At 38.5% G+C, this 25405-nt stretch overlaps 1 protein-coding gene across 1 annotated transcript; it reads left to right on the top strand.

Annotated features, from left to right (window-relative positions):
• Positions 1 to 123: 123 nt before the first annotated feature.
• LOC140237189 (sorting nexin-7-like) lies at positions 124 to 24386 on the top strand. Its single transcript, XM_072317130.1, has 10 exons — positions 124 to 234; positions 6693 to 6863; positions 7651 to 7761; positions 9916 to 10074; positions 11364 to 11559; positions 12372 to 12502; positions 13415 to 13483; positions 13802 to 13888; positions 22455 to 22607; positions 23976 to 24386. Exons 1-10 carry the CDS (start codon positions 205 to 207, stop codon positions 24261 to 24263), a joined length of 1395 nt encoding a protein of 464 aa, XP_072173231.1. The 5' UTR covers positions 124 to 204; the 3' UTR covers positions 24264 to 24386.
• The last annotated feature ends 1019 nt before the right edge of the window (positions 24387 to 25405 follow it).

The following is a 25405-nucleotide window of genomic DNA, read 5'->3' as shown; positions in this document are numbered from 1 at the left end:
TAAAATATTAATACTTCACTTTTACATGTTCATAAAGGACAAATTTTAATATTTATTTTTAAGATCTGCAATTTATGGAGTTCTATCTATGATTGGTCACGTCAACTTTCCAACATGGCAGAAAATTCAGAAACACCCACCATCAACAATGTCGACCAGAATAGCGACAAACCAGAGGATGATGTCCATCCTTTAGCGGCTGCGATGGATGACGAAGAAGAAGAAATCATATCGGTAAGATAGGTGTTAAATTACTGTATATTCCTAAAAATATGTCATGTACGCGTCACATTTTCTATGTCAAGTTTTATTATGTTTTGATCGTTCTGTCGATTGATTGTGGCCTGTGATGTGGCTGTACTGTACTGTATTGTAGACTCTACTGTTTCGTTCGTTCGTGAGCTGGCTACACACTGCACAGCTGATGATCAGCGATCAGTGCGTGGCAGTGCATGTATGTAACGTTAGAGGAATAGGAGTTATACCGGTAAATTAAATCATGACGATTTGTAAACCTTATAGTGCAATGAAAGAAATTACATTAAATTACGGTGTAGCCGTAGGCTGTAGTTTTAGAACTTAGAAGACAAGGAGTACGAACGAATACGATGCAATATAAAATAGGACCGACTGATGATGTGATCAGGTGATGATGGACATCATGATCACTCGTCAGTTCATTAAATTTACACAGTTTTGCCATAAACGTGTTGACACCGATGCAATGCATGTAGTACCCTACTTCAGTTAAACTTACTTGTCCATCTTACTTATATAGGACTACGAGATCTAACGTTAGGCCTACCACTCCACTACCGGCTAGAATCTTCTACCAGTAAACGTCCAGGTGGTTGAGAAATAAATTTTATTTGTGTGTGCTTGTGTCTGCCTCTTTCTGTCTTGTGTGTGCTGTGTGTACGTGGTGTGTCTTTGAACTTCATTTAGCGTTCGTCATTCAGCACTAGATGGCACTCTCGCGCATGTACATCGTTTTCTACACATGCAGTGTGCTCGGTTTCTGAGCCCATTCGCGACGATCGCTAGCTGTAGCAGTTATGACAGGGGTGCATTGATATCATTCTTTTCAAAAGTAATACGGCCGTACTGCAAACAACATGTTCGAATCACAAACCTGAACTACTTTTGCCATCCTGTATGTGGGTTTGGTTCTGCTACATACCGCTAGTAGCCCGAGGAGGACGATCTGTTCGGCGTGCTAAGTCGAAATTTCGCACTTATTTGTTGTGACCTTGGGTGTATTTTTGTACTTAATCCACATTGCGCAAAATATGGCAGTATCGAGACTTCACTTTTTTCAAAATTGAAGTGTTTTCTTATTTTTTTAAAGGAAAATTTATCGACCTCACGTAGGCTCAGTATGTTACAACGGTACACAAAATGGACCTTGCAATGCCTGTTTCAGTGAAATTGGCTGGCCCGATCAGAGCCTGTGAAGAGCTGTGCAGTTGCTGCCGTGGGAGTCGCTATGGGTGTTGTGTGATTTACGACTGCCCGCGGACGCCGCGCGCTGGCTCAGCTCTCTACTTACGATGATCAGCAAATCAAAGCCGCTAGGGCCGCTAGCGGTGGCTACGGCGCTTGCTACAATAATGGGAAAATCATAAACGTGAAAAGTTATTAAAATGCAAGATTTTTACAAGAAAACGATAAAATCGGCTGGGGGGGGGGGGGGCTTAATCTAACTAATGTTAAGATTATAAGAATCAGGGTTGCCGTAAAAACACAAAATCATTTTTGAATATAACATTATAGATTCTATGTGGTTTTTTGGTGAGTTTTTCGCTTATGAAAATCGCAAGCAAAAATGTAATTTAAGAAAAACAAAACCTCCATACTTGCTGATGCAATGACTAACTACAGGGGTTGTATGCAGACTTGTTGTGCCAACTTTACGTAATTTGACCACCAACGGGTGGGGTGCCACAACGTCTCTAATGAATAACCTTGCACCAACATTTTCAGCGGCCCTTGTACGCATTTTCCAAACACTGAACGTGCATAGCGCCTGCTTGCATTCTGTCTGTGGGCTGTCTCATTCTGGTCCAGTATTATAGTGATATACATGTATTTTTGGATTTTCTGGAATTCTTTGATATATACCGGTAATAAGAAAATCAACATTGAGGTAAAACTTAAGTAGTGTAATAGTGTAATACGTATACATGCATTGTAAAGTAATCAACCCTGTTTGCAACAGGATGCCCATTTGTGGCAAGGGCAGTTTCATTCATCAATAAAACAGCTAATGAACATCTGCTTAGTCCCGCTGTAGCACGCTTAGCAGGAGTTAGTTGCAAGTGTTATGGGAAGTGACACTTGATTGGGCCTTTTCATCGATGAATGAAATGCCCCTGCCGCAAATAGGCTCCCTGTACAAGGCCTGGCGCAAACGGGGTTGATTACTCTATAGTAGATTTTTTTTATTTTTTTTTATGAGTTATTTTAGAAGAATAAATATTGCGGAAAAGCTTAAGTGGTCAGATTCTGGACAGCTTACTCTACATGAAGATACATCTCACAATATTAGATTGCTAGCAACTAGTTCTAGGTGTCTACTAGTAGTAACATCTGTTTCAGATTGTTGCAGTTGTGAATTACTGTTTGTAGATGATCACAAAGAGCAAGTTGTTTTGGACAACAACATGATAGTTGATGTAGATAACAAAAACTTTTGGATTTAATATCCGATTTGGTTACAAATTTTTGTGAGTCATTGGAAATGATCCATTAAGTGTTACATGTGTTTTTGGTGGAATTTGTGTTTTCAGAATTTAAGATGATGATACGGATACAAAGTACATTAGCCCCAAAGGTAGCGTTGACATCAGGGTGATATTCCTCTTGTTATTTGTGGGCTTGTGCTGAGTTAGTGCTATGGACTCATGGTCATCCAACATATGGGATAGGGTCTATGATCAATGATGCCATGTTTCATCATTGTGGAATGTTGGTAATCTGCTGAGTTTGCGTCATGCAGGAAATCGATAGACGAGAGTTTGAAACTCTTTATCATTCTGCAAGTGGACTGGACTCTAACTCAAGTTGATGGCCAGAGAGGTTAAACCGTTGAGGACGAGTGCTGAGTATACTGGTGCAGCTGTCTATGGGAAATACGTGTCGTAGCAAAATCAGGCTGTCCTCAATGGGTTAAAGGTGTGATGGATTAGGCGAGGCTTCCTTGTGAAGCATATAAGATTACATTAATAAATCAGACATTCATTTCATTTGCCATTTCTCCTATCACTTGTCAAGGATTCACAGATCTTGTTGAAGTGCTGCTCAGTCCTCATAGCTTTAGATGGTACAATCACCAGCAAAGAGGTAGACCTTGGATGAGATGTTATCAGGGAGGTTCTTGACGAAAGTTAGAAATTTGATGGGCCAAGGACCATGTCTTTGGACACCCCTGATGGAACGTGAACAGGTCTAGAACATGATCCTTGAGCTGCAAAAGTTGAAAATGTCCATTAGAAAAAAAAAAAAAATATGGACAAAGATCAATGCTAATTACTGCTTCAAAATATGAGTTATGAACCATAGCTGTAGACATGCAGACCAGCAATTTCCTTCAGGTTTGGCAGCACCCAGTAGTTCTTAAAGCTCTTTGTAGCTATCAAAAATATTTAGATTTATCATTACTTTGCATGGCCAGCGGAACCATGGGGGCTCTGGCCCCCACACTTTTTGTGCACCATACAAAGTAATACATAAGGTGCCATCATTTTGGCCCCCCCCCCCACTTTTTTTTTTTTTTAACCCGGAAGTACGTAAGTGGCACTAAATAGAAATAGATAGAGATCTTGAAGTGTGAGTGCGGTAAGGTTATGTTTTTCCACTGGACACCTTTATTATGTTATTTTTGTTTTTATTTTTTTGCTTGTGGGTCCCCACACTTTTGAAAATGCTCTGCAGGCCCTGCTTTGTATTATTTTCATGAAATTGGTAAAGCCAAGAATGGAAAGGAAAAGAATGAATCCTAAAAAAAAAAAAAAAAAGGTGAATGTTGCTTTGTGAGTCATTGTGTGCCCTTGATTAGTATTCAGAAATGATTTTTGCGATCATATCAATAAATAGGTGACTATACCAGCTACAACATTCCCATGGCTACTTGATAGCATTTGTTTATTTTTTTTTGTTCTGTTTTTGCAGTACAATACATGGTTGCTGGTGACTGAAACGTGGACCTGTGCGCAATACAAATAGTCGCTATTATTATCATCTGTAGATTTCCAGTTAGAGAAAGATGGGGAAAGAAGCAGATCTATATCAGATATGAAATGGTTATATTCTTGAAGAATAAATTACCGGATATCAAATACATTTGATGTTTCATCAGGACACAAATGGGTCAATAAAACTTGTATGCATCACATCATTCTGTTTCACATTAAAAACACACACACAAAAGCCATTTCAACATTGTGGGCTGGACACCCAGTCCCCTCCCCCATATCCAAACTGGCTGTGTAAAAAAAAAAAAAAAAAAAAAAAAGAAGAGGGGAAAAAAAGCTTAATAGTTGGATAGATTACCTGGGTAGTCTGAACTTTGTAATAGTAATTAAATAAAGGTAAATGCTTTACACCAGAGTGTCTTGCTGACCATAAAAATTTAAATGTTTGATGACACTGCTCTTCAGGAACTTTAGGGTAGCTGGACTTCAGAGTTTTGTAAAATTTGTAACCCCTAAGTGAAATTCATATCTGTTGTGACAGCTGCATAACTCAGAATACTCTTTTGTGGCTTTCTTTTGCAACCAGTTATCAACATTTCTTGTCACATGCATGTGGTGAATATGGAGTACAGCTTATCACTTTGGATATCACTTTATCCAATATTACAATTCAGAATGTGATCATTATGGCTTGTTTGCTAGTAGATTGAAAGGACCTCTTATCAACAGGAAATGTACATGTATATTGTGTTCTTCAGAATATTTTTTTTTTTCTTAAAACCTCCATCACCGGCTCGTTTTCATGTTTGCATAAAGTTTCTCATAGACAAGGTTATTCACAATTATATTACCTTGATTGGTTTTAGGGCCATCTGATGACATGATCAAAGGTTTATGGCAGTGGATTGATTTATTTTCAGCCTCACAAACAATGAACACACTGTCAGACACAAAAGAACAGAAAGGAATAAATCTCTATTAAGACCCCTGTATTTGAAGAGGTGGATGTATGTACAGTGTGGTTCCAGCTGTTTGTTAGTGTTCTGTGTGTTGACACGTAATATGTTCCCCTGATCAAACTTGTTCGTGCAGCGAGCACACAGAGAATCCTTTCCTTGATCCAAAGTCTCTTAATGAAGTGAATCAATCATCCGTCGTGTGAAAGGTTACTGTTCCTGAAAGAAGATCTATCGATGTTCATTCAAAAGTATGACACTTCATCCATGAAAAGCCACTTGTGAGAAAACTCAACCGAGACACACCTGTGTTTGTGTTTGCTGGGACGTGCTTTGACAATGCACACTTGATGGATGAACAGTCTTTTGATTGGGGCATATCTAATTCGTGACAAAGAAAAATGGTTTTGCATACATTGACATACAATGCAGTTTTCAACATCGCCAATTGTCTCAGCTTACTATACTTCTCACTAGTTCTAACTTACAGTCCCTACCATACTTCAAGAAAAATCAGTTTCACTTCCTTTATTTTCCTATTTAAAGATTACTCCTGTTTGTGCATGTTCACAAAATGAAATATTGCATGCAGATGTGGTGAAGTATGCAATTGTGTGGTAAATACTGTATATCACAGTTTTGTTTTTGTTTCTTTTTTTTGGTCACATGCATTTATGAGTATGTTATTTGCCATATGCAGGAATCATATCAAATCAAATCAAATTGCAGAAAATCACATCAGTGATGGCATATTGCCTAGTACTGTAAAACATGATATTTTAGCGGAATGGAATTTTTGCGAATTGGAGCCAACGGCCTTTTTCTCGGCATGAAATTTTTGCGAAGTGCCTCTGGCATCTAGTACATTAGCAGAGACAATGAGCCTTTCTTACACATGCATTTTGATTTTGCGAATCTTGGCTCTTGTGAACTTCGCGAAATTAAAATGCACGCAAAAATTCCTTGTTTTACAGTTTGTCACATGGAGCCACTTTTGAACATATCTTTTGGTATATGAGTGACCTTGACCCCCAATGAATTAGGGAAAAAAACCCTCTCACAATAAGTCAGTTCGGGGTTAGCTCATGGGCATATGGGTACACATGACCTTTCTTCTTTCTCAGTTGGTTAGGCACTCCACTAGTTTTCAAGCGACAGAAGGTGTAAGCTTGCTTGATGTAACAATATTCATGGAATTCATCAGTCATGTTCAAACATACATGTAGGATGAAGTTGCGAAGAACAGGTGACCAGAATGATCCACAGTTACCACTTTGGAAAGCATCCATTTCATGAATTTGCATTGAATGTATTTGTTACTTTTTCTGTTAGTATTGTGAAATACCGTTATTGCTGTCAGGAGGATGTGCTGGCAAGCACAACTTATAAGGATCACTTGAATAATCATTACATCACAGATGCTTATCTCCGTGAATTCAACAACCAACATGCTTTGCTAGTACGGATGACCTTTTTCTGCTCATGCTCAATGTGGAACCCCGAACTGGCTTATAATACAAAATCATTTTGATTTCGTTTGCAGACAGTCCTTGCCTCCCCTGGTGGGAACACCATCACCAAGATGAGAGCCCTGATTGGTGCATTCAAATTCGAAGATGACCAGGACACCAAGGATCTCTTCATCAAGGTCGATGACCCCATGAAGCACGTTGGGAAGATTGAGTCATTTGTCAGCTATCGCGTGACAACCAAGGTATGTTAGGCAACCGTACTTAACCTGTTGAAGACTAGTTCCGAATATACCTGGACAGGTGTCTGTGGGAAATGCATGTTAAAGCCATATCAGTGCATCAGCTGATCCTTGAGGTTCTACGTTGTATTTAGAGTCACTGATATTGTGTAAAATAAAGTTATGAGAAAAACAAAAAGGAATTGGTTGAAATCTAATACTTAATGCTTCAATGATGTGAAAATCTGTAAGTGATTTGATTTGCCAGACTTGGTATCTATAATTGGCAGTGGTGATAGAATGAACTAGTCAGTAAATGATTAATTGTCATGAGGATATTTGTTCATACACTTGTAGATCTCTTGATAGTGACCAAATAATTCTTATTTATGCTGGAATGTTTTTCGCATTTATTTAAACGCTGCCATGCAGCTCAGTCAGCAATTTCACCAATTTCTATAATTTTACCCACAATGCTTATGGTTAAGAATACAAGCATTAGGGAGTCAGCATGTGATTTTGTTTTTAGATCGTTATCTTTCTCTATTACTTAAAAGCCCATTTACCTACTTAAGCAGCATCATTCTAGGAAAATTGTTATCACACTTGGAGAAAAATGCAGAAAATGTGGATGGTTATAAACATGCCACATTAACCAAAAGGAAATATCTTTGACCTTTTGATCCTTTTCAGCTCTGCTGTTGTGTAATGTAGTATCTGTGGTTCACTTTGACATGTTGAGCAGGGTAGTAATATATCAGTCACTGCAAAGCAGTCTTTTGTTTGTGTATTTACATCATCCAATCTGTAGACCACAAGGAGTTCATTTGATAATCCAGAGTACGCGGTCAGAAGAAGGTACCAGGATTTTCTATGGCTACGGCAGAAGCTTGCTGAGATGCATCCAACGCATCTAGTTCCGGTGAGATGAATAAGATATTGTAGAAATCCTGTCCCTCTTCTTTCTTACAAACAAACAAACAAACAAACAAACAAACAAACAAACAAACAAACAAACAAACAAACAAACAAACAAACAAACAAACAAACAAACAAACAAACAAACAAACAAACAAACAAACAAACAAACAAACAAACAAACAAACAAACAAACAAACAAACAAACCATCAAGCAAACAGACAATCACCCAAGAGCAAGAAACCAACCACAAACCCCCCAAATAAAGCTTATCAAATACAGCCAATTAGTAGAAATGTTTTGGTGGTTTTTATGTTGCATGGCCAGTGGTCTGTGGTGGTGGTTCCCTCTGCCAATCAGATTACTTGATCAAGCCTGACCAAATTATTTTGGCCTGGTCGCGGTCAATTGGGGTTGATCTACCTTCATCAGCATTGGTCTGGCTTCTTACACGATATTTTTTGACCGTCAAAAAATATCGTGTGGGAAGTAATTGGTCTGGCTTCCTACACGATATTTTTTGATGGTCAAAAAATATCGTGTGGGAAGCCAGACCAATGCCGATCAAGGTACATTGTAGATTGATCCCATTCGACCCTGATCGCCCTTGCCGAGCAAACCCAACCGGGCCAAAATAATTTGGTCAGGCTTGATCGAGTAGATCTGATCGGCAGTGGGAACCAACCATTGGGCATGCCTAGAATCTTGTCAGAGCCATAATGCTGATGTTAAAAAGGAATGTGCTGCATGGCCCTTATGATATTGTTTACCTGTATTGAAAAAGGATTAACTCGGGTAATATGCACTGTAACTCCTTGTTGTGCATTATTTGAATGCTGGCTGTTTAAGACTTTACAAAAAAAAAAAAAAAAAGAAAAAAGCATGATTTTTCATGCTTTTAAAACTACCAGCAACAATGCTGTCAAATTTAATGACTTTTTAATGGTAGTTGTACCAGGAGGCAAATGCATTAGGCTAGATGCATTTTACAACATTTACAAGGATGATTTAGTGAAGTACAAGTTTGAGTGGACAGAGAGTTCTATTAATCAAACTATCTACTAGATACTATCCACCAGGACTGAACCAAACAGATATAAAGCAAGCAAACCACTACAGGTGCTCCATGACTGATATCCTCCATGGGGGTGTTTCATCAATTTAGTCTGCGCTGACAAGTTGTCAGTCTCTGACAATTTCAGCAAAACTCTTGGTTTTGATTGGCTGAGATGCTCTGGTCACTGACTGTTACTATGGTTATTGTCAGAGACTGACAACTTGTCAGGGCTGACAACTTTCATGAAATGGTACCCAGGCTTGCAAATACTCTTGTTCAGATAGATAGTCCAGTATACACACTATATGCCATGGCAAAATTCATTTGTACTGTATATGAAAGTGACCTTGCACATATTTATTGGGACAGCCCCGACATTCAAAAAAATATGGAGGTACAGTCAACCTCGCCTCGGTCAAATGCAGAGGCACCAGGGAATGTCCTTCGACTTTGCATGAATTATGACTTACGCAGTAGAATTAGCACATTTTTATATCCATCCAGGTTAGAATTTTCCTTGGACTTAGCCATTTTTTTTTTTTTTTTTTTTTTAACTTTTGCAGAGTCAGCCTAAGGCGAGGTTGAGAGTATAAGCTTAGTGTGTTTTCATGTGCAAGTCAATGCATTTTAGTGGCACACAATAACAGCATTTTCATTTCCTGGTACTGTGATAGTTTGTGTGATCCAACTTGACCTTTTCAAGTGATGATCTCATCTGGTTGCTTCTGAATTGATGTGACAGCATTTAGTTTCTGACAAAAACTTGGTGAAAACACTGTTTGCATGCAAAGACTTGATTTTGAACAAACCAGCAATAGGAAAGAATGTTACCATGGTAATTGCAGTGTATTGACCATACCTTTTTTTTTTTTTTTTTTTTTTTTTTTTTTACAGATCATTACAATTATTTTCAGAGCATCAGTTTCAATGAGGTGCAAATGTTGTAAAATTAGTCTTGGATTATGGAAATAAGCAATAAATGCAAACAAATAAACAAAGCAGACTGTTGATCGGAGAGTACATCCCAGTAATTCAAATGTTCTTGTGTACCAGAAAGTGCGTTCATCCTATTTTCTCCTTTGACCCCCAATGAACTGCAGCCCCTACCGGAGAAGCACAGCATGCGGCTGGATCGCTCCAGTAACGAGTTCCTGGCCACCCGGCAGAGGGCGCTCAACAAATTCCTGGAACGCATCTCCGAGCATCCCGTGCTCTCGTTCAACGAGAATCTCAAAGTTTTTCTTACAGCCAAGGCATGGGTAATCGCTTACGTGTTTCAATGACGTAGAGAAAAAAAAGAAAAATATGTAAAAAGTGCTGCAAGGAAAACAGTCTTTACAGGAAGCCAGCTGCCTGTCTGCTTGCTGAATTATTTTACCGCTGCCAACAAAAACTGCTGTGGTTCCTACTTCCTTTGTGTGTCCTGCTTTGAAGCTGGTGATGTATTTTGGGTTTTATGTTCAGCACTATGTGACGGTGTAGCTTTTTTTTTTTTTAGCTTTTTGTCTGATATATCTCTTCTGTTATATTATTTCGCATTATGAATATATTTGTGTTTATGTGAACAGACTTCCTATAAAAGCACATGTTTAAAGAGGACGGGAAGGTTGATTTTCATTTTGATGTCTTCATGTATCCAATCTGGTTTTGCATTATAATTTTGGGGTCTTGTCAGATTTACAATTGATAATGTAATGTCATGCTGGTGCTTTCCATTTTCATGTTTGCTTTTGTGTCAAATTTTGTTAAAACACATATTTGTAACAAAGAATTGATGGAGCTCTGATTCTGGAAAACGGAAATTGGATGTTTGGATCATCACTGTATACTGCATAGTTATCTCACTGACATAACTGGATTAGCAGAAAGCTGTACTTATGTGTGTAACACAGGTTGATGTGAAATTTATGTGTTCCTTTGAAATAAACTGGGAAAAATGGGAGAAGTAACAAACACTGTGATTTATTCCAGAAAATCAGGAACGATGGGCTATTAACAATCTTGGCAACATAAACTGTGTTTGACGTACCTTTTTGGTATTGAACCCTAATTTGGCTTTGTTCCCCCAATAGACTGCTTGCCTCACTGATTGGCGCTGATGTCTGAAAACTGATTGTTTACTTTTTGAATGGAGTACCTAAAATTCCACTTAACTGTATCATGTCACCATGGGTCTTTGTTGGACTAAGGCAATTTGCTACATCTGAGTAGGCTTGCTGATCAGTCTATGACTAATGTCAAGTTTGGATCGATTACCGACTGCTGGAGAAAATTTATTGATAAGTTCAGCTAATTTGAAATGCATGGGTACGTTTAGGCGCAAAGAAGAGCACAGACCACACTCATTCACTACTTGTGGTCTGAGCAGCCAAAACTTGTCTGGCATAATGTTAATGTGTTCAATTTGTTATCAGAGGTATACTTTTTAAAATACAGGATAGTCTCCTGCACTTGCATCAAAGTAAATTTCTCTAAATGACACCATGACATTCTATAAACATCCACTCATTCTTATCAACCCATCCACCTTCTCTCTGTCACATGACAGGAGTTAACGGCCCACCGTAGGCAGTCCTCTTCCCTGGTGAGCCGAATGGGGTCGTCGCTGCGGACGTCGACGACGGCGGCCCTGCTGAGGAACCGCAGCCCCGAGTACACCGTCATGGGGGAATACGTGCATATGCTGGGTGAGAAGCTGGGCTCCATCGACAGGATATCGCAGAGGATACTCAACGAGTCCAAAGGTGGGTGGATGTCTGGATGTAACTTTCCAACCACTGTATTTTCATCCACATCCCACCCTCTGACAAGATACTGTGTTTCCACTGAACAGTCATTCCATTGTTAAACCAATCTCCAGATTTTTGTCTCCATCTGACATTCAAACCCAAACATCTATTTGCACTAAAACATCAATTAGTCACTGACTGAAACTGTGTGTAGCGATGAAGATTCAATGGTAAAAGAAACACTTTTCACACAGTTCATGTCTCTTGTGTGTGAATAACCTACGTATTCCCTACACTAGCACACAAAGCGACACAACAGTGTATGAAAATATTACACCATACATTGTACATCTCCAGATGTTCTCAGGACTCATCTGAAGACATCATGTCACTTCAGATATTACTATAGTAAAGTGGATAAGGCACTGGATTTGCAAACAGAAGATTTTGGGTTCAAATCCTGTCTGGTATGTTCACCCTTGGACAAGATGTTTTGCCCACAATATTAATGGCCCTTTTGACCTTCAGGTATATAAATGAGTACCTGCTATGCTGAGGTTATAATAATGGCCTTCTGGTTTAACACAAAAAAGAGAATACATGCATTTTATTATACCCATCTTTTTTTTTTCTCTTCCACTGTACCTCAATGTAATAGTGATAATAATAATGATCATGATAATTACAGTGGAAAATAAATCAATTCATTAAAAAGGTTTGTGTGAGGGATTATATTGTATTGTACTCTGCAGTCCTGTTGTAATGGCTTATAGTGTGTCAATGTTAGAACTGTAGGAACTCCCAACTTTGCTTCTGTCTTTACACAGAGTATGTTGGAGAGCTGAAGACGTACAGTCCCGCCTTCAGACTCTGGGGGAACTCGGAGAGTACCCTCAGTGGACCTCTTGGGAACATCGCAGACGCGGTGGAGTCATGCAGCAAGTCGGTTGAAGAAATGGTAAAGACCGATCCACTTCGCATGTCATGACAGAATCAAGTTTATTTCCCCAAATTCAATTTAAACCATACAGAGAGACAATTAAATATACATATACAAACAAGAGATTATTTTAGGTAAGTACATACTCATAATTTAAAAAAGTGTATGATGAAGATTGACATAACAGTTTGAGTAATAGTGGTGGAAATCAGCAGTAGGCCATTGGCTTTACGAGGCTGATCCCATTATTAAGTTTACAATGTCTGAAGCTGTACGTCATTTTACCATAGGTCGCGAGTCATATTGAAAATCAGATTTGCAATGAAGAAGGACAAGGAAATAAACATCCAAAAGAAAGGAACCCAGACATACCAAAACAAAAATTGTAATTGTAATTAAACAAAACAAAAAGACACAAAGTGCATGAAGGAGTGCAGAGACACTTCATTCGCATGTGTTCTGTTGAGTTTTAATGACAAGTCCACTTTCTGTCATTCATAGCGATATTTCTTGTTCAGCTTATAAAACTGCATTAATCAGTGTCTTGTATTGTGTATGCTTACCATAGTGTATGCAGGGCTCGACACTACCTTTTTTTTTTTTTTTTTGCTGATGGCCTGTTTGGGCCACTAGAATTTCTAAATCTGAAATTTTGGTGACTCCCAAAGAATATGTGGTGACCCGAAATAAAAACACTTGTAACAATCCATTTTGAATCCTAGTTGTCCAATCAGACCCCCGAAACATACTTTTTTTTTGTTTTTTTTAAATCTGGTGGCTAAACATCAATTTTCAGTGGCCAAGGGATACCGGTAATGTCGAGTCCTGGTGTGTGCTATGTGAGTGCATTTGGTAGGCAGTTGGAAGGATATATCAAAGTTTGTTTTTGTTTTTTATACTCTCTCCTCTCTGTTTTCTACTTTTCAATAGAACACATTTCAAGAAACCGAGTTCACACCACTTGTGAAGGAATACATCCTCTATGCAGAATCAATAAAGGTAAGTTTCACATATATATACTACATTTTCTTGAAGAATGGCCCAAAGCCAGTCCATGGCAAATAGAAAATCCCTAGTCAGGGAAGCCTAGTCAGAACAGTATTACTGTAATTTTTATGCTATATGATGTTACACAACACTCTATTGTAAGATATTTTGTTGTAATATTGTTTTGATACTTGACATGATGCACAAGACTTAAATACATGTACTTAATGCGAGACATGACTAGCTGTATAATCTTCAGTTTGGCCTGGACAAAGCATGGAAAATGCTTCACAAGAGATCTTTCTTATCTTTTTTTTTTTTTTTTTCCAGAGCGTTCTAAAAAAGAGAGACCAATTCCAGATGGAGCATGAACTAGCCATGGAAGAACTGAACAAGAAGAAGAATGAACGAGAACAGGTATGATGAACAAGTTGGAATTCAAATTATAAGCTTCTTTATTTTTGCGAGAAATCTTCAGTAAATTATGGTGCCAATACTAAGTCCTAATTCCCATCTAATGCAAAATATCAATGTAATGTGACTTCTGTGTTGCAAAGTGTCAAAACTGCAATTCATTATGCAACAAAGCTCACATGAAGCATCACAAAGCCAAATGTAAATTTACATTCCTGGTGCATGGAAGGCGATTTTAATTTCCTCAAAGTGTTCCCAGCTCAGAATTAGAAGCCATTTGGAAAAAACAGGAAGAACATTTGTAATTTTTTGTTTATGTGTAGTGACTCCTTTTGTCATGCTTTCAAGCTGTGTTCACGTTGGAATTAGACAAAGTTTTTAAGGCAAGTGGAAAAAAAAGACGAAAAAGAAAAACGGTATTAAAATGCATGGAAAGTCTATCAAAGATATCATTGATACTGAAATCTCTTTCTAAAAAATAATGACAGATGTTAATCATTCTTGTCCTTTTCCTCCCACTGGCGCATGCCTTGAGTTATGTAAACATCATCATCAGACATTTTGAAAGCATGCATTTCTCAGCGATGTTCTGCTGTATGATCAACCATGCAAGTCATTTTTGTAATAGCTATGGTCATCTCTATCAAAACAGCATGATGTACAAACACCCTTTTGTGAGGACAGACGCAAACATGTCCTTCCCTCCATGTCTCTCTATGGTATTCTTTTCTCTCGTCATGATGGGATTATATTTAACTCATGTGACTTGTCGATAGTCACAGACTTTTTGGCTTTGGTTGCTTCCCTTGCAATTATCACTCAACATCCTAATTTTATGGTGATTTCCACATGTATCTCCACCAAATTGTATGAATGAAACCGATCATAAACACAAAGTCTATTCCTCAGATGCATGACATTTTTTCTCTTCTTTGAAAATGATTGTTATTTACTATTTGAGAAACATATTACTGTAAGTTTGACTACATCCTATTTGAAAGAAAAATCAGGACATTGGAGAGGATCTAGTTCATTACTTTAGGACCAATGAACAGTAACTGTTAGTACTTAGCCAATGTTTGCTGTGATTTTATTTTCCTTTGATATGAATGCTTATGAGCATTCATCAGTCTTTTCTAGCTGCAATTGGTGCAATGTGCAGCCAATATGATTTATGACGTTGATTTAGTATTTATTGGGTACTATCTAGAATGAAGGATAATGGTATTATCAGTGATAGGATGAGAGCACCAAAAAAAAAAAAAAAAAATGTTTCATGTGTCAACAGGATTCATTTTTATCTCATCTGAAAAACAACAAGTTTTCAAACACTATTGAAGACTGGATGTACCGATTATCAGATGATTTTTTTTTTTTTTTTAATATTTTTCTAGTTCATCTCTGAAATTTGATTATTTACACATCAACATTTCCAGCAATCATGCTGTTTCATCCATACATCCTTTGTCAAAACGAGTTCACATCTGAGTACTTTGTCGCTGTTCATATATCAACTTTCCTCTCATGCAGACTATGAAAGTAGTTTCTCCTTCCCTTTTGATGCTTTGTTTTTAAACTTTTAGGATTGCCATGTTCATATATATAATGTATGTATTTTTTTGAAATCCTGACCAGTGGAATTGAATGCAGTCCATGCCTGCATTTTATAAGTCAAAGCCTGCCTGTAGACTCCCTTTATTAGGGTAAACCAGTATATCCTATCAACATTTGTAGTATTTAAACTTCACTTATGTAGCAATCATGATGTGATTGGTGCACTAGACCGTGGCTTTGATTGTTTATAGAGGACAGAGTTCAAGAAAGTTTTTATTTAGGAGCACTGTTATGAGTGTCATCATGTTCTGTTTGATAGTCAAGAGAAGTGGATGCACCCCAGGGTACTCCAGTTTCGGTCTCCTCAAACTTTGCATCATCTGATTTGCCAGATGAGGACACCACCTTAACCACCCAACCACTCCTCTCTGTCTCATCAACTACTAACACTCCAATCTCTGTTTGAATATGTAATGACAGATTCATTCCAAACGCAGACAACTCATACCCAAGGTAACACTCCTCGCCTCTCTTCATCGATGTGCCATCTTTCTTTCCTTATCTCTCTTTAATATCCACCTTTTCTGTTCTCTGCTTCACCCCCTCTTCCGGCTCTTCAACGCACTCTTCTTCCGGTCTTCCGCACACCCACCCTTTTCTGTGTCGGTAGCTTTGCAGGCACAAGATGAAATTTGTCGGGTGTTGTAGACAATTACGTGTATTTCGTTGTGCAGGTGACTTGATTATAAGGATCTGCCTGTCAAGCCTATGTGTGGTATAGTTCAAGTGATTCACTTGTTCTGTAGAATTGCCAACAAAAATGTGATTTGCTGTTGGAAAAAAAAAATAAACCTGTATAATTTGCACCTGCTGCAGTGGTTTATGTCAAGTGCCTACAATGTTCAATGTCTATGGATCAAATCAGTGCATGCCTTATCTAGATAGAGCAATGGGTACAGGTTATTTGTATAAGATGTTTTTTATTTTTGCACATGTCTGTACAGTTGTATAGTAATTAATCATTCTTGTAGTCTTTGTGCTGGCTGACCGTTAGCCTCTCAGAATCCTGTGCTGTGTAATGATTTCTGGCCAAGGTTTTTATATCACTTCTCTTGGGACCCATACACCTCCAGTGTGTAGCCATGTAGCATACAGGACTGTCCTGGACATGCTTCTTATTCATGTGCTTTGCTTCTAGGTGCTGTCTTTCAGAATGATTTACATTTCTCTTTTTTTTTTGGGGGGGGGGGTGGCGAGGGGGCAGGAGGGCTCATACTTTAATGACACAACTAGTCATCAGATTTTAGCAATTATTTCTTCCTCAATATGTATTATGCCCATCATCTTCAATCCTGCTGCTTGCTACATGGCTCCAATTCTGATTTAAACGTATGACATACCACCCACTCAAGATCTGATGATATGGGGGGTGGGGGGCAATCATGTTTTATGACATGTGAAATAGAAAATCTGTGACACTTAGTAAATCCCTCCTAAAGATGTCCATTTTGATCTGCTTGCTACATGACACCTGTCGTAAGACAGACATGACATAAAAAAGATTCCAGATTTAGAGAAAGAGAAAAAAGAAGAAGAAAAAAAGAAGAAGAATAGAGCATCATTTGTTGTATACTTTGTAATCAAGAGTTACTGTTCCATTGAGTTTATCATGTAAGATATTATGTGATAGTAATACAAAAAAAGGGGTTGCTGGTGTTCTCAATCATAAAGGGCACTCTTCAACTAGCATTGGGTCTTTGTTCAGTAGTGTTAAACTCTTAGTGCATGCATATATGTCATAAATAGCCATATTCTCTCTTTTTTTTTCTCCTTTCAACATTAGCATAAGTATCTCACCTCTTAAATTTGATTTTTTTTTTAATGATTTTTCCTTTAATTTTGTTTCTTTTCTTTATCTTATTTTTTGTTTTGCCTGTCTCTGCTCCTGTCATGCATCTGTGTTCCTTCATTTGCATTTTTCCCATGATCAAAACATATACAAAATTATTTAAATCTTCAAATTGAATGGGGACATATATCTGTGTGTGATGCCACACTCTGTTTTTGATTTACAATAAATATTACTGTCCTGACAAGTCATCAATATTCCTTCTACAATTCCTTCACATGTACTTGGGTCTTACCCTGATCTCTTCGCCTTTCTGTCTGTCATAATGGTTGCATTCACATCGGTTCAAAATCTCCTTCAACTTGAACATGGTGGCACAATGATATTGTATTGCATGAAATCCCGCATACCTGTGAACAATTTGCATGCCCAACCCTAACCTCCCCTCACCCATATTTGTACATCTTCCCTCCATATTTGTCCGTGTGTGTGTGTGTGTGTGTGTGTGTCATACCCTTGTCCATGCCTCCGTCTGCATGTTGCTCGTACCTGGTGCAGGTGAAAATTTCGGACCAGAACTACTCGTTTGGGGCCATAATGGGGAGAGACCCCTCTGACGTCAAAGAGGCCAAGAGTGGGCGGATAGAATCTCGAATAGAACAGGTAGATATTCACACCCGCCTTCAGCAAACAAACAGCCGCATTCATTCATCTCTCAAATTATCTTTTCCTGGAGAAAGCATGTCATTCACACTTCATGGCAGTACGGCATAGTTTAAAAAAGGAAAGGCTTATTCCACAGTTCCATCAGTGCCTCTTCCGAAGGTCATGAACACTTTTGGATATCCATTTGGCAATATTGTTCACACCAGATGAATTCAGAAGCATCTAAGTGAAAACAAAATATAAAAGCAGGAATGATCAGGCCATTTCCATAAAACTATGCTGTATTTCCAATCACACAGGGTTCTATGTATATTGGCCATTGGTTGCAGTTTATACAGAAGGTTCATATACACCTCATATAGCATATTAACATCCAACTGGCCTTTGAATTAAAAAAAAGAAAAGAAAAAAAGTGCATTACTTTCACCCTCTAAAGAACATTTATGTTTTCATCTCACAATATCACTGCTGTGATATCCACGTAGAGACTCCATAATATTTCAGACCAGCTTCGTATCATTTGCTGTGAGTTCTGTAACGCGTACAGCTCCTCCTCTCTTTTGTTGTATCAATCTTACGAGGCATCAAAGACAGCTACGAACTGGCTCGTCAGCTTAGGTGTGTAGATACCTAATATTTCAAACATGGTACTGAATACGCCATATATTTCGTGAGTGTCATATTTTGCACATTGAAACTTGTCGGACCATTATGCGTGTGGTTGAACTTGTGATTGAAAACCACACTTGGACATGACGAGAAGCAAGTATTGTCACTCTAACATATTGGGAAATCATAAAAGAGAGTTTTGCTTTGTCCAAATAGTTTTTCCCTGCATACTGCACAAATTTTTGAAGGAAAAATTGTGTCACCTTTTGTAATGCATCACATTTTTCCATGACACACAAACAAAAATCTCAGTCTATGTAATGTACATGGGTGGTGAGACAATCCGAAGGAACTTATAAAACAAGGGGTTATTTGTTGTATCGAATTTTTAAGAATTGTTTGAAATTGTAGAAATTGTGCAGTGTTTTTGTTGTGGTATTTCTATTCCACTTGGTCTCTGTATTTTTTTTTTTCTGGTAGTATCATATGCTTGTGTGTTAATAGCTTAGATGGTTTTGCTCTGCACAGCTTTATTAAATGTATGGTACAGTATTGGTTGAGGTGGGAATTCAGCTTTTAAATTTTTGCAAGATATTTAGAAATGACTTTGATGTTTAGAAGCCTGCAATTCTGAGAGGAATTCAAATTTTATTTAATGAAAATCAGTTTTGAAATGGCCGAGATATCCAAAAACAAAGTGAAAAAAAAACAACAAACGATCCTAATAAAAGGCGGGTCCCCCAATTTATTGGGATAGCTTTGTATTGGATATTTCAACCATTTTAAAACCAATTTCCTTCAAATAAACTTTAAATTCCTGTGAGAATTATATGCTCTTTCATATTTCATATTTAAAGAATTTTTTTTTCATATTCTCAAAAAATCACCATCAAAAAATGTTGGAAACCTCAAACCCCATCTCAGCTGAAACTGTACCATCCCTTTAAGCAATTGCTTTACTTATGGCACTTTCTCAACCTGTCAAATTATTATGTATGTTTATGTATTTTGTGCCAAGAAGTGCCAAGTGCCAAGAAAACAAGTGAAACTTTTCATTTTTATCTTGATTAACATGTGTCAGATCTTGTCAAAGCTGCAATTATTTATTTACTATTTTTTTTTGTTCAATTTTTATTGAGTTCATTGAAAATGTCTTGAAAAGGGTTTGGCTCTGCACTTTGTTATTGAGTAAGGTTTTCATTGTGGCATTTGTTAGTTTTCTCTGTGTGTTATCACTTTGCAGACGTGTGAGAATTTTCGTGATTTCTGATTTTGTCTGTCTCTCATTTTGTAGCTTCTGTGATGTGTTGATGTTCAGTGTTGATCCATGTGGGTTTCCCCAGAAAGCTATGAATTGCAAGTCATACAAAAGCCACTCCACTGCGGAGTATCTGCATGCTTGTCTTGGTAGCAATGGTCCCCCCCCCCAAAAAAAAAAAAAAAAAAAAAAAATCTTTGAATTATAACATTGCAACAACCTGTCCAGTGTGTGGTATCTACGTGTATGTGCATGTCTTTTTAGATACTGTGGTACAAACATATAGTAATGTGTATTCTGAATGTTGTATTGTTTGCTAGTACAGTGCACTCACGTTATAACAAATACAGCTATAATAAAATTCTCGTTAAAACAAAGTAAAATGTCCTTAAACTATCATCTACATATTTTCGTACACTTTACTTTTCGGCTATAATGAAATTTTGATATAACGAAAGAAAACTGCTGGTCCCGAGGACTTCGTTATAACAGGAGTTGCCTGTAATACATGGCATTGCAGTGGTGTGTTGAAGGGAATGGCCTGCTGTACACTTGCCCCTCTTGGGTAAATTCCCACTTGAAATATGAGCTCTTCTTACTTACAGTTGCTGTATAAAATGTCTGCTGTGCCATTGTTAATTCTCAGTGGTTTGAGTCATGCTTTCCTTTTTCTCAGTCGTCTTTTCTGCTATGTTTGTGTTGTGTCATGTTGTATAATGTTACAGAGTTTAGATATGGAAATATGAGTAGATAGATAGAGAGACAGACAGGCAGGCAGACAGACAGACAGACAGAAAGAGAGATGATTCATTGTATTTGCCATTGTCTCACTGTCTCTTGTTTGGCAAGACCTAGCTGGGGAATATTTTGGTAAAAACAAAACAAAACAAAACTAGAGAAGCACTCTGAGAGCGCAGACCTCCGCCAAGCAGCTCATTTCCACCACTAATCTTGTTCTTCTGTAGAGATCAGTGATTTCTACCCATACAGTACTTACGTATGCATGCTGAAAATTGCTCAATTTCCCAATTATAGAAACCTTTTGTTACGTCATCAATACCAGCTGCGCGGCGCTCCTCGCCCTGGACCAGAAACTAGAGCACGCACTCTAATGCGCGTATGAAAACCTCAAAAGTACTCAGCTTGAATTCCCAAGTTCATTGACCCTACCTGCCAAAATATAGAAAATTCTTCATAAAATCCATAAAAATTCCCTGATCACTACCAAAATTTAATCATCTGGTCCTTGTGTCATTCTCAGCCTTTCCTGCAAGTTTCATCCAAATCCGTTCTCAACTTTTTGAGTTATTTTACACGCAGACAAACCAATGGTAACGAAAACATAACCTCCTCCCTTGTCAGAGGTAACAAAACTTGAGGAGCCTCATGATGAAATGGAAATTTTTTGATTTTTTTTTTTCAAAAACTGCAATTGGCCCATTGATTAGCATACAAGTTAGAGCCAAAGTCCTATAATTGATTGAAAGCTTTAATGCAGGAAATATCCACATTTTTACTATTGAATGGACTTCAACTGTGATGATGCTATTATCTTCTCTCTTTTTTCAGAGTGCAAAAATTGTATGTTGTTTCACCCAGTTTATTATGATGTTTGTGACCTTGTGTCTGTATATTTGCCACCTAGACTTATCAAGGTATTTCTGTAACTTTAATGACCCTTTCAGTGTGTGGATAGTATTGATTGCCAGTTTGAGTGGCCTGCAAGGTCTGAAATCTTTTCAAAATTTGTGGAGTTATCACTGTTTCTAGTAACTTTTTGTTTACACTTATACTACATTGAATGAGATAGAATTCATGTTGAATAGTTAAAACTGATAAGAGCTGAGGTGTATATTTTAATTCTGCTAAGTGGTTTGCTGGCATGTTTTTCTAACTCAGGAGTACCTGCAATATATTCATTTTTAATGAAGGATATAATAAGATGATCTTGACTCTTCTGATTTTTACCAGAACCAAAAAAGGTTTGGTGTCAAGCACCTGGTGTGAATACAGGTGGTCTTCACGTTTTACACCACGTTATTTCAAAAGTTCATCAAGATATATAATTTTTTTCAATCTGTGGCTCGAACCAAAATTTCCAAACTGAATTATAACAGGCAAAGAGTTTTTTCCTCCTCTTGCTGGTGATATAGGATTGTTAGCAAGGGCATTACTAACATGCTTGATCTTACTGTGTCCTTGCATGGGCATGCCAATCCATTCAAATCCTGCTATGCCTCTGCAGTTCTGTAACAATGACTAACTTCCTGGAACTAATGCCGTGGTTATGTAAATACTGGCTCACTTGATTGCTGATGCTTTTTTTCCTCCTTTTGGGGGTCATTGCTCTTATATTTTAAGTGTTACTATTGTCATTATTATCTTCAATCATTATTATTATTCCTGTTTTTGTTGTTATTATCATTATTATTAACATCATTGTTGTTACTATTATTATCACCATTATCAATATTGCAATGAAATTTCTCTGAGGATATGCTATGGACCTAGGGCATACTAGAGGTAATGTTAAACAAAAATTTTACAAATAAAGCAAATGCATTAATTGTTAGCATTATCGTAATATTTCAATTTTTTTAATTATTATTTATTTTTTGCTGCTCACTGTGCAGCTGCAGAGAGAGGTGGAGGTGCTGTCTGACCGGACGGAGTGTGCCAATGCAGACCTGAAGGCCGACATGGAACGTTGGCACCACAATCGCCAGAAGGACCTAAAAGAGGCCCTGCGGGGGATGGCCCACACCCAGATCATGTGTCACACGGGGGTAAGTACTGATTGAAATGTAGTCTCTATAGTAGTGATATTTCTTGGTAGAAGCATCCTCTGCTTAGGCAGTGAGTACTGATTAAATTGTAGTCTCTGTGGTGGTGATGTCTCTGCTTTTCTTGGTAGAAGCATCCTCCATTAATTCTTTGTTACAGTTTTGCTATTTCTTAGCGGCAGTTAGTAGTGTGTGTCCAGTTGGACAGATTCATGTATCTGGGCCTCTGTTAACAAAAAGAACTAGATGGTTTAGGCTGCCAGTGTGGGATATTCTATTTTTATTCGCATAGAGATGCAACTTCATTTTTTCCCCCGCCGAGTTCTTTGGTGCCATTCCAAGAGGTTAGAATATACTTCATGCTATGTTTGACCCTGTCACAGGTATGTGATCCTTCACAAGAAGTCATTGATTGTCCCCGGCGAACGAGTTCGAGCAAGGGACTATGAAATGGGCTCCGTACGTGTGTGTGTCCGTGCGTCTGTCCGTGTGTGCGTCCGTGTGTGATCAAAATCTTCTATTTGCTACTTCTCTGTCATTTATGAGCCAATTTTGATTCTGTTTGCTTTATATGATAGCACTACATGGGAGCTTTAAAACTTCTACACAGAATTTCAGTTGTGACCTTTGACCTATATTGTACATTTTGCTACAAGTGCTACTCCTTCGCCATTTCTAACCCGATTTTGATTCCGTTTGCTTTATGTGATGGCACTAGGTGAGGGCTTCAAAACTTTTACACAGAATTTTGACCTTTGACTTCTTTGACCTTTGACCTTGATTTTTTACCTGTATTGTACATTTTGCTACAAAATGCTACTCCTTCGCCATTTCTAACCTGATTTCAATTCCGTTTGCTTTAAGTGATGGCACTAGGTGAGGACTTCAAAACTTCTACACAGAATTTTGACCTTTGACTTCTTTGACCTTTGACCTTGATTTTTTACCTATATTGTACATTGGCTACAAAATGCTACTCCTTCGCCATTTCTAACCTGATTTCGATTCCGTTAGCTTTATGTGATGGCACTAGGTGAGGGCTTCAAACCTTCTACACAGAATTTTGACCTTTGACTTCTTTGACCTTTGACCTTGATTTTTGACCTATATTGTACATTTTGCTACAAAATGCTACTTCTGGCGGAGACATATATTACGCACCGCGTAATTTCTACTTTTCCTTGTTGTGAAAGGATTACTGTTTAACCTGTTGAGGATGAGTCCCAAGTACGTGCTCGGGCAGGTGTCCATGGGAAATGCATGTTGTAGCAAAGTCTGTTCTCAACGGGTTAACATCATGAAGCAAATGTGAACCTTGGCCAGCTCTTGCACAATTGTGACATTTCTTCATTCTGTCTCCTCTCCCTGTAGATTCTTCAAGCCTGGGAAGAGGTCATCAACAATCTGCGTGACGAGGCCGGGTTCCTCCGCGGCGAGGACCCCTCCCCCATGCACCCCGCCTCGCCCTCCGACGCCACCTCTGCCCCCACCCTCACCACCCCGACGGATCCCGCCCCGGGGGAGAGCAGGAACGAAGTAGGCAGCATCGGCGGCTCCGCGCGAGGGAAGCCTCTGGAGTTTCCGGACATCACCAACGGGCTGGCGGACGATGACAAGGGAGAAGAGGAAGACGATGAGGAGGAGATCAATGCATCGTAATTTCCTGGAAACGACATGCTGGACCTTTCAACGTTCCAAGTGGATCTCAGTTTGTCGATCAGGATGTCAAAAAAGATGAAATATACATACCATACATGAACAGGGGGATTATACAGACCCTAGTGAAGCTTGCTGGCATCTGTTTCTTTGGCAGACATATGGATGAAAAATTATGTCTAGGACTTCTAGTGGTTAATGGAGGAGCTCTAGGATGGATGTGTATGCCACTTGATACAGACTGTTTTCTACTGAGCTAGAAAGTGTGTTTAATGTCGAGCAGCTAGTAAGATACGCTCCATGCTGGTATGATTGTGATGTAAGATGTGTCGTACCCCGGCATTTTCAGGGTATCATTGTCAAGAGCTGTATTGTTCATCACTGCAAAAGAGCCTGGTTGCCTTGAGCCGAGAATGTTCTTGTCAGAAAGGATACAAAAACGAGATAGCAAAGCACTTGCTATAGTAAGTTTGTAAGAGGGAAAGCACGGAGTGGGTGATGTGTGCATTTTTCGTAAAATGAGCAAAGTCAGCAGCACTGCACAAAGGTTACATGTCGGGCTTAAGTGGTGGTGTGCAAGTGTAACGTTTTGTATGCTTGTGTGGTTAGGGCATGTGTACTGGACAAATACCTGCTCTGCATGCGAGCAAGGCTATGCCAAAGGTCAGGGAGTGGATAGTTTTTGAATGTATGTGTAACATTGAAGGCAGGCAAAATGATTGGTTTATTTCTAGGCATAGATTGGACGTCTCCATGTATTTGACTCCCAGTCACCAGTGTCATTGACAAAGTAGATGATAATTGATATCGATTTTAGCAGGCATTGGTGTGGGTTGTACGGAGTGTGATCACCGTTTTGACTGTTAGATAAAGAAGAGACAAACAGACAGACAGACAGACAGAAAGAGCTCATGGAACACATAGTGTGCATGTGTGTGTGTTTGTGTGTGTGTTTGCGTGTGTGTGTGGGGGGAGGGAAGTGTTGGTAGAAAGTCGTCTGAAACTGTCAGAACCGTGAAAGGTAAATTATCACCGTGGTCCCACCCCTTAAGATGGCAGTTACCCTAGATGAAATGTGGAGTTTACATCTATCAGCAATAATGATGTAAGAGTGCATTGCCCTCAATCTTTCCTTCTCTATTATC

Source organism: Diadema setosum, chromosome 13 (assembly GCF_964275005.1).
Source record: "Diadema setosum chromosome 13, eeDiaSeto1, whole genome shotgun sequence".
Taxonomy (NCBI): Eukaryota; Metazoa; Echinodermata; class Echinoidea; order Diadematoida; family Diadematidae; genus Diadema; species Diadema setosum.
Note: the sequence above shows the minus strand (reverse complement) of the source record. Positions and strands in the feature narration are given on the sequence as shown.

What these genes read in the sequence shown, in the direction of transcription:
- LOC140237189 (XM_072317130.1), top strand. Translation starts at nt 205, where the DNA reads ATGGATGACGAAGAAGAAGAAATCATATCG. An exon ending in ATCCAACGCATCTAGTTCCG is followed by an intron (nt 7,762 to 9,915) that starts GTGAGATGAATA and finishes AATGAACTGCAG; the next exon opens with CCCCTACCGGAGAAGCACAG. An exon ending in GCAAGTCGGTTGAAGAAATG is followed by an intron (nt 12,503 to 13,414) that starts GTAAAGACCGAT and finishes ACTTTTCAATAG; the next exon opens with AACACATTTCAAGAAACCGA.